Here is a 10664-nt window from a genome sequence, read left to right as displayed (position 1 = left end):
CGACTCGTTTACCCGGTGTTTCGTAATCTTCTCTGTTACGTGGGGAAAGTTCTTTTTTTCCCGAATATGTTTTGGTAATTAAGGTAAATTTGATGGGTGGTCAGGTACGGTGATTGAGTGATGGTCCTTTTGGCAGCGACTGCCTGGTTCGTCGCGTTAAGAAGGGTATATGGCTAAAACACACACGCACACGCACACGCACACGCACGCACGCACGCACGCACGCACGCACGCACGCACGCACGCACACACACACACACACACACACACACACACACCACACACACACACACAAAACTCACACTCACACTCACACTCACACTCACACTCACACTCACACTCACACTCACACACACACACACACACACACACCACACACACACACACACACCTGCGTTCTGCCTGTTGGCTCGAGCCCGAGAAAACGACATATCGCTGTGAGAAGTCAAGCGCAGGTCTCGTAGGGGACGCTACCGCCGTGGCACGTGTCAGGGCGCCGAACCGCGGTTGATTAGGAAAGGCATCCAATTAGGCAATATATAATTATATATATATATATATATATATATATATATATATATATATATATATATATATATATTTCACAGTTTACAAAAGAAAGTGCTGTTATTTTTGTTTATTATCCGCAGTTAAAAAAAATCAAATATTAAAAAATGCACATAAAGAAAAAAAAAAAGTCTTGGAAAAACAATATTTTTCCGAGTTCTTAACGGCCTTTATTACGCCTGTTCCCGAGCGGGGGCGAGGATGCACTCCAGAGTATGAAAAGACATTGTTGCGAATGTTCAGGCAGATGCATTTGTGCTTATCACATGATGCTGTGGCGGTCCCAGTTCGTAGGTGAAGACGTGCCTTGTTCCGGTGTAATATATTGCGTGTTTTTCGAGTCCTTTGTGTGAGAACCTACTCGTGGATATGACGTTGGTGGTTGGATTTGAAAATGGTGGGGGGGGGATGAGGGTGGGGGTGGGGATGGGGATGATGATGGTGGTGAGGATGATTACCATTGTTATTATTATTAATATTATTATCATTATTGTTGTTATTATTAATATTATCATTATTGTTATTATTATTGTTATTGTTATTGTCATTATCATTATCATTATCATTATCATCATTATCATTATTATTATTATTGTTATTATTAATGTATAGAGAATGTTCATTATGGTAATGATGGTATCAGTCCCAATATTAATCGTATTAGCATAATGATATTGCTGTTAGTAACTGTAGTGGCAATAATAATTAAACAACATAAGTAATGTGTGCATTGATATTAAAGATAACAAGACAAGGGACACGGGATAAATTCTAACAGAAAGAAGTTGAAAGTGAATAATTGAGCATCTTGAATTTACGAAAGTTGCCATTAAACATTTTTTTTTGCCACGTGGAAGTCGAGAGCCTTTCATTAAGCTTGACTGAAGATAATGCACTTCGTCGCCTCGTGAATTGGAACATTAGTGCTGAAAAGGTTGTTGTAATTACCTTCACTCGAGAGCTTCTTTTTAACGATGAAGAGGTAAAGGATATTACGTAGGAGCGTTTGCAAGGGGGGACTATTTCGTTTGAGAAAGAGTGTTGGTTATTGATTATTAGTGATCGGATCGATGGTGTCAATATTGAAGTTATTATCATTCTGCCTATTGCTATTATCGCTGCCGTTACTGACATTACTATTAAAACTATTGATAATGTTCCCGCTATTTGGGAAGGCTATAAAACATCTGATTGGAAAAAAATTTACTAAATTTTATTATTTTTAAAGATTTTTTTTTTGGAAACGAGGCAAAAAATTCATTTGATATATATATTTTTAAAATGATTATAGACTTTTTCTCAGTAGGTTAAAGGCGATAAGACTAAAAAAAAGAAAAAAAAGAACATTATCAAACTCAAAATCCGATGACGAAGCGAGAAAGGGATATAAAACCTTAAAAACGAAAATCAACTATTTAAAACTAAGTCCCGGGTTTTTGGCGAAAGGGGTTCCAGCTATTGGGACGCCGGGACAGATTTTTTTTTTGATTTATTTTGGCCAAGGGAAACGACCGAAATTTTGACCCGGGGTAAATATTAAAATTAAATTTGAACGTCCCCGCGACGTGGCAGGTTCGCGGAGTAAGGGCAAGTGTTAGAGGTGGGGGCGGGGGTGGGGGGTGACTCGACGTTTGAGGGAAATGGGAAAAAGGGGGGGACTTGGGACCTGGCCCAAAGGAAAGGGGAAAGTATAATATAATATATTATATTTTAATATATATAATATATATAAAATATATATATATATATTATATAACACCATTTAACATTTTATATAAACATATTATTATTTTAAAATATTATATTTACCCTATAAATACATTAAAAATTTTTACATATAATTTTTATATAATTTTATATTTTATATATATAATTTTATATATATATACATATTATATATATACATATTATATATAATATACACATAATAAAAATCATAAAAAAAATATATATAAGATATTTAATATATTATATATCCCTTTTTACATATTTAAAATATAATACTATATAATTCCCTATATAAAATACATATAATTATACATATTTTAAGAAAACTAAAATATATATATACATATATATTAAAATTAATTTTTATAATATATATAATACTATATTAAAACATATATATAAAACATATATTATATAAATATTTTATATAATATTATTATATATGCATATATATATATATATTATATAAAATATATATACTATAAAATATATATTTATTAAAATCTTAATAAAATTTTATTTTCCCTTTTTATATTTTATGTATTATATATTTCTAATAATATAATATATATGTCTTATATATTTTTTTATATAATAATGTTATATATATTTTTATAATTTTTTATATGTATAATAAATAATATTTTGGATATATTTTTTGTAATATTTGTATTTTAAAAATGTTTTATATATATTATTAATCAACCAATTTCCCCATATATTTTTTTCTTAAATATAATGTTCTTTATATTATATTTTTATGGTTTATTACATATTATATCATATGTAAAAAATTTTTATATCCTTATTATATTGTATATAATATAAAAATTTTATATTTATTAATTTTATATTGTATATATATTATATATATTTATCCTTTTGTCATTTATTTTTATAATACCTACCTAAAATTTTACTATCTATATAAATATATTTTTAATTTTTAATTTTAAAAATATTCTAACTCAAAATCCCATAAAATTTTTATTATTATAGATTATATATATATTTCTATATATATATTCCAATAAATATTATACCATATTAATATATCTATTTTAGATATTAGGTATATTAAAATATAAACCCATATAAAATATTATTTATAATTTTATATAGATATATATATTATATATTATATAATTTTATATTATATATAATAAAACCCCTTTAAAATTTATAATTTTCTATATATAATATATAATATTATAAAAATATATATATATTATATAATAACATATATAATATATATTATATATTTAATATATATATTTCTTATATCTATATTATCCCCCAATATTTTTTATATATATTATATATTTATATATTTAAAAAAAATATTTTTTTTAAATTTTTTAATATTTTAAAATATATCTATAATATAAAAATTTCTATTTAAAATTTATAATTTTTATAATATATTTTTCCACCTATATATATATAAAATTTTTTAAAATTTTTATCTTTTTTTTCTTTTTTTTCCCCTTTTTTTTTCTTTTTAATTTTCCTTTTTTTTTCTTTTTTTCCCTTTTTTTTTCTTTTTCTTTTCCCTTTTTTTTTTCTTTTTCTTTTTCCTTTTTTTTTTTTTTTTTTCTTCCTTTTTTTTTTTCTTCTTTTTTGGCCCCTTTTTTCTTTTTTTGGGGGGGTGGGGGCTTTTGGGGGGGATCACGTCCCCCCCCGGGGTAAGGGGCCATTGGGGCCCCCGGGCCGGGGGGACACGGGGGACCGTTTGAGGGGGGTTCCCGGGAGGCCGCGTCGCTTTTTCCCCTTTTTTCTCTCGTCGCCCCCGCGGGGGCGCGCCGGGGTTGCTCCCCCCGGCCCGCCCCCCCCCGCCCCCCCCCCCCCCCGGGGCCCGCTCTTTTCCCCTCCCCCCCCTCTCTCCATCTCCTTTTCTCTCCTTTCCCCCCCTCTCCGCTTTCTCCCCCTTTTCCCCCTTTTTCTCGGGCTCTCTCTTTTCTCTCCCCCTCGCTCCGCCCCCCTCCCCCTCTCCCTCCCCCCCGCGCCGCCGGGTCTCCCCCCCTTTTCCCCCTCTTTTCCCCCTCTCTCGCGTCTTTCTCTCTCCCTCCCCCGGGTCCCCGCCTCTCGCCCCCCCTTTGCCCGTCTCTCTCTCCCCTCTCTCTCCCCCTGTTTTTCTCTCTCTTTCCTCCTCTCCTCCCCCCCTCCCCCCCCCTCTCCCCCTCTCCCCTCCCTCCCCCCCCTCTCCTCTCTCCCCCTCTCTCGCTTTCCCCTCCCCCTCCTCTCCCCCTCCCCTTCGCCCTCCTCCCTCCTCCCTCTCCTTTTTTCTCCCCTTTTTCCCCCCCTTTCCCCCTCCCTCTCCATTTCCCCCTCGCTCTCCTCTCTCTCTCGCTCCCTCCTTTTCCCCGCCCCCCCCCCTCCCTCCCCGGGGCCCCGTTTTCCCCCCTCGGTTTCCCCCCTTTTTCTCTCTTTTCCCTCCCCCCTCCCCCCTCCCCCTCCCTCCTCCTCTCTCTCTCTCTCTCTCTCTCTCCTTCTCCTCTTCTCTCTCTCTCTCTCCCACCCCCACCCTTTTTTTTTGTCACGGAACACCCGCTTTAATCATCGAGTTTTAACCCCTTTTTGGGGATGAGCACGTTTTCGAGGGTGGGGAAAAAGTGGGTTTGGGGTCTTTTCCTCTCTCTCTCTTTTCTCTTTCTTTCCTTTTTTTCTTTCTCCTCTTTCATATTTTTGACCCCTCTCCCCTCTCTCTCCCCCTCCTTTTTCCCCCCCCTCTTCCCCCCCTTTCCCCCTCCCCCCCCCCTCTCCCCCCCCCCCCTCTCCCCCCCCTTTCCCCCTCCCCCCCTCTCTCTCTCCCCTCTGTTCTCTCTCTCTCTCTCTTCTCTCACCTTTTCTCCTCCTCTCTCTCTCTCCTCTCTCTCTCTTCTCCCTTCCTCTCTCTCTTCTCTTCTCTCTCTCTCTCTTTTTTCTCTCCTTTCCCCTTTCTCTCTTCTCTCTCTCTCCCTCCTCTCTCCCCTCCCCCCTCTCTCTCCTCTTCCTTTTCTCTCTTTCTCTCTCGCTTCATCTCTCTCTCTCTCTCTTTTCTCCTCTCCCCCTCTCTCTCTCTCTCTCTCTCTCCTTTTTCTTTTTTTTCTCTCTTTCTCTTTTCTCTTTCCTCTTCCTTTTTTTCCCCTCTCCCCTTTCTCCTTTTTTCCCCTTTTCTCCTCTTTTCTCCTTTTCCCCTTTTTCTCTCTCTCTCTTTCCCCCTCTTTTTCCCCCTCCTTTTTCCTCTCTCTCTTTTTCCCCTCCTCCCCTCTCTTTTTCTCCTCTCTCTCCTCTCTCTCCTTTCCTTTTTCTCTCTCTCCTTTTTCTTTTTCCCCAAACAACCAACACTTTTTTTTGTCACGAAAACCTGCTTTTTAAACATCGATTCAACCCCTTTTTTTGGGTTAGCACGTTATTGCGAGGGTGGAAAAAAGGGTTTGAAATTCTCTCTCCTCCTTTCTTTTTTCCCTTTTTTTTTTTCTCTTTTTTCTCTTTTTTTCTTTTCTGACTCTCTCTCTCTCTCTCTCAACCCCTCTTCCTCCCCCTCTTCCCCCCCCTCTCCCTCTCCCCCCCCCTCCCTTTCCCCCTCCCTTTCCCTTTCCCCTCCCCCTCCCCCTCTCTCTCCCCCCTCTCTCTCCCTCTCTCTCTCCCTCTCTCTCTCTCTCTTTTCCCCTCCTTTTTCTCTCTCTCTCTCTCTCTCCCGTCTCCTTTCTCTTTCCCCCCCTCTTTTTTCTTTTCTCTCTCTCTCCCTCTCTCTCTCTCTCTTTCTCCCTCTCTCCCCTCCCCTCTCTCTCCTTCCCCTCCCCCCTCTCTCCCTCTCTCTCCCCTCTCTCCCCATCTCCCCTCTCCCCCCTCTCTCTCCCCTCTCTCTCCTCTCTCCCCCCTCTTCCCCTCTTTCTCTCTCCTCTCTCTCCCCCTCCCTCTCTCTCCATGACCTTGGCAGGACACGCTAACACTTCAGAATAGCTTGTCCGCTGAATTGAACATCGGAGTGCATAACACGTAGATTTTTCGCACCCCTGGGTGTGTGTGTTTCCCTCCCCCCCCCCCCCCCGCCTCCCCTAGCTTCTGCATTTTATTTTTTAATAGATTTCGGGGTTTTTGGGAGCGGGGGGGGGTTAAGTCAAATTTTTAAGGGTTATTTTAATTTTTTTCCCCTGGTGGTTTTAAAAAATTGGGTCCGCTCCAAAACCGTTTTATTAATTCTCGGCGTTTTTCTTATTTTTTTATTATTATTTTATTTTTAGATGTTCTACCCCCATATATCCAATACTCTCATCTTTTTTAAATCCAAATTTTTCCCTCCACCCATCCATCCCAAATCCTGTTTTTTGTATCCCCCCCATCAACCCCGGAAAAATTCTTTTTTCCCTCCACCTTCCTATTCTGTCCATCCATCCACCCACCCATCTATCTGTCTGTCTGTCTGTCTGTCTGTCTGTATATCTATCTATCTATCTACTGTTTATTTATCTATCTGTCTATCCATCCATCTACCCATCCACCCATCTATCTATCTGTCTGTCTGTCTGTCTGTATATCTATCTATCTATCTATCTATCTATCTATCTATCTATCTATCCATCCATCCATCCATCCCTCCTTCCCCCGCTCGCACGACTCCCTCGCGCCCCCTTTTATGGTTTCCCCCGCAAACACTCGTCCCCGCGGGAAAAAAGCGAGGAAGGATGACGCTTTTTGGGCTGTTTTGGGCTGTCGTTAAACTCGGGGGGGGGGGGGGAGGGGTGGGGGGAGGGTTGTGGGAGGAGGGGAAAGGGGGGGTTTTGGGGGGTTTGGGGGGAAAGGGGGTGGTCGTTTTTGGTGTCGGTTTTTTTTTTTGGTGGGGGAGGGGCGGTTTTTTTTTTGAGGTCGTTCGTTTTTGGTTGGGGGGGTTTTCCTTGGGGCGTTTTTGTCGTTTGGTCCTTTCGTTTTTTCCCTGTGGTTTTTTTTATTTATTATTATTATTATTTTACTCATACCCTTTTCTTCTCTCCCTTTTACAGGTGTTCGAGGATGCACAAGAAGAGTAAGTAGTCGGGAAACGTTTTTGGTTTGTTAACGTTTGCTCTGGGCCTACTCTTGGGAACGTTTGTCGCGGTCGTCACTGCTGGTAAGTGTGCGTTACCTTCAACGTTTTTTAAAATGAACTGCCTTTTTTTTTTGCATTTCGTGTGGAAACTGCGCTAGCGGAGGAACGAGGTGCGAGGTTTTGTGGGGTTGTAGGTTCGAGTGAGCGGAAGAGGCGTCGGCCATCTTGCTCTCATTCTTGTTGTGTTGTTCATTTGGGATTCTGACTTTAGGCTAAAGGAGAAAGGGAAGGAAAGATAGAAAGAAAAAAAAATGTGGGGAGGGACAGAAGCTGACGTACACGTACACGCACACGCACACGCACACGCACACGCACACGCACACGCACACACACACACACACACACACACACACACACACACACACACACACACACACACACACACACACACACACACACACACACACACACACATATTTTTAATGAATCGCCTCTGTCTTGGGGATACGAAACGTGACGCCAAACTATTAATGCCTCACCCACTGCTTCACGAACTTTTTTCTTCTTGTTTTCTCAAGTTTGTGATATATTACAATAGATTACTTCTTGACAACAGAGTCGTAGGTGATTTGTAAACCGAAGGAACTGCAGTCGCTTGGAGCACAGCCACGCTTAGGATATTAAGAGAAAAATGCGATGAGGAAATGTAGTCTCTCTCTCTTTCTCTCCTCTCTCTCTTTCTCTCCTCTCTCTCTTTCTCTCCTCTCTCTCTTTCTCTCCTCTCTCTCTTTCTCTCCTCTCCCTCTCTCTCTCTCCCTCTCTCTCTCTCTCTCCCTCTCTCTCTCTCTCCTCTCTGTCTGTCGTTTCTCTCTCCTCTCCTCTCTCTCTCTCTCTCTCTCTTCTCTCTCTCTCCGCTCTCTCTCTCTCCTCTCCTCTCCTCCCCTCCCTCCCTCCCTCCCTCCCTCCCTCCCTCCCTCCCCCTCCCCCGGTGGTACGATGAGGAAAATGATGGACAAAATTAAGACACTTTCGTGGGGGGAGGGGGGGGGGGCGAGGCACAGAAGGCGTGGCCGAGGGGCGGAGCGAGGGATTTGGGTATTCAGGGGCGTGATCCGTCTCTCGTTTTTGGTCAGCGCCGCCCCCCCCCCACTTATCCGCCGCGGGTATGCAGGGAAGGTGTGTGGGTACGTGTGGTGATCGGCTGGACGGGGACTCATTTATGCAGCTTTGGTCTGTCTGTTTAACTCTCTTATCTCTCTCTGTCTGTTTAATTCTCTCTCTCTCTCTCTCTCTCTCTCTCTCTCTCTCTCTCTCTTCTCTCTCTCTCTCTCTCTCTCTCTCTCTCTCTCTCTCTCTCTCTCTCTCTCTCTCTCTCTCTCTCTCTCTCTCTCTCTCCTCTCTCTCTCTCTCTCTCTCTCTCTCTCTCTCTCTCTCTCCCTCTCTTCTTCTTCTCTCTCTCCCTCCTCCCTCCCTCTCTCTCTCTCTCCTCTCTCTCTCCTCTCTCTCTCTCTCTCTCTCCTCTCTCTCTCTCTTCTCTCTCTCTCTCTCTCTCTCTCTTCCTTCTCTCTCTCTCTCTTCCTTCTCTCTCTCACTCTCTTCCTTCTCGTTTACTCTCTCTCTCTCTCTCTCTCTCTCTCTTCTCTCTCTCTCTTCTCCTCTCGTCTCTCTCTCTCTCTCTCTCTCTCTTCTCTCTCTCTCTCTCCTCTCTCTCTCTCTCTATCTCTCTCTCTCTCTTCTCTCTCTCTCTCTCTCTCTCTATCTCTTCTCTTTCTCTACCCCTCTCTCTCATTACCTCTCTTCCTCTCTCATCGTCCTCTCTCCATCTCTCTCTCTCTCTCTCTCATCTCTCCTCCTCTCTCATCCTCTCTACGCATCTTCGCTCCTCCCTTCCTCTCTCTCTCGTCCCTCCATCTCCATCCTCCCCTCTCCCACTCTCTCCACTCTCCCCTCTCCTCCGCCTCCCTCTCCCTCTCGCTCGCCAATCGCTCTGCTACATTCTGCTTCTGCTTGTCACTATATAGCTCCCTACTCGCCGTTCTCCTACCTCCCACGCCGCCTCGATCTTAGACTTTCTGAATCGTGCTTGGTGACTCAGATGCAGTTGACGCAGCGCGTAAGCTACATCATATCCACGCATGCGCAAACACATACGCATACGCACACATACGCATAAGCACGCGAACACGCATACGCACATATACGCACACGCATACATAACGCACGCACATACGCCCATACGCACATATACGCACACATACGCACACGCACACATACACACACGCACACGCACACATACGCACAAGCATACATACGCACACGCACAAATACGCACACGCACACTTACGCACACGCACACATACGCACACGCACACATACGCACACGCACACAACACACACACACACATACGCACACGCACACATACGCACACGCACACATACGCACACACACACACAAAGATCAAAAAGAAAAATAACTTTTTTTCTCTCTCTCTTTCTTTTTCTTTTTTTTATCAATTTAAACTTTGACCTACAACGAAGCCTCGATGGCGGCCGTGCATTAACGCGGGCAAATTAATGCTTGGGATGAGAGAGAAATTGAGTTAGAGATGAGAGATGAAATTAGCAAAATATTTAAGAGACGCATCTTATGGTAGTTAGTATTAGAACAGTGAGACGCGGATACCTTAAATAAATAAATAAATATGTATATATTAATTTTGATAATATGTATAAGTATGTATAATGATAATATGTATAAAATTTATAGTATATATGTATATAGTATATATGGATATATATATAGTTAAGATATATAATTTAATTATAATAAAAAAATATATATTATTTATTAATTATTGGTTTAAATGAATAATACTCAAAAAAAATCTTTATTTTAAAAAAAAGGTGTATTAGTTTTTCTTCTTTGTGTTCATTTCGTTTATTTTTCTACCAAATCTTTATTTTCAAATCGTTTTTTTTCTTCCATATCTATATTTTCATTTCGTTTTTCTCCCAATTCTTTATTTTCAATTCGTTTTTTTCCAATTCTTTATTTTCAATTCGTTTTTTTTATCCAATTCTTACTTTCAATTTTTTTTTTCTTTTCTTTTTTTCCTTTCTTCTTCTAATTCTTTACTATCAATTCGTTTTTTTTTCATCTTCTTCTTCCAATCCTCCATTTTCCAATTCTTTATCCATCACGTACTCTCTATCCACCCGGGGAAAAAAAAGAAGGGAAGACACTCGGAGATTTCTTCACCTTTTGTAGGTTGCGACAGAGTCTGGAATTTACGACAAGAGCCAATGAGGTGACCGAAGAACCACATTACGGACCAATAGAAGAACTAGGTTGTTAAGTCCA

The 10664-nt window shown here is 40.8% G+C and overlaps 1 protein-coding gene across 5 annotated transcripts in view; it reads left to right on the top strand.

The window, feature by feature from the left end:
• The window catches only part of LOC119574610 (tetratricopeptide repeat protein 39B-like), a 110527-nt gene that overhangs the window by 54146 nt on the left and 45717 nt on the right, over positions 1-10664 (top strand). For all 5 annotated transcript variants that reach the window (XM_037921948.1, XM_037921950.1, XM_037921947.1 and 2 more), the window contains exon 2: positions 7278-7300. In XM_037921948.1, coding sequence (XP_037777876.1) covers positions 7278-7300 — 23 coding nt within the window. The remainder of the gene's footprint in view (positions 1-7277; positions 7301-10664) is intronic.

Source organism: Penaeus monodon, chromosome 6 (assembly GCF_015228065.2).
Source record: "Penaeus monodon isolate SGIC_2016 chromosome 6, NSTDA_Pmon_1, whole genome shotgun sequence".
Lineage (NCBI taxonomy): Eukaryota > Metazoa > Arthropoda > Malacostraca > Decapoda > Penaeidae > Penaeus > Penaeus monodon.
The sequence above is the reverse complement of the archived record's forward strand: the minus strand, read 5'-3'. Positions and strand labels throughout refer to the sequence as shown.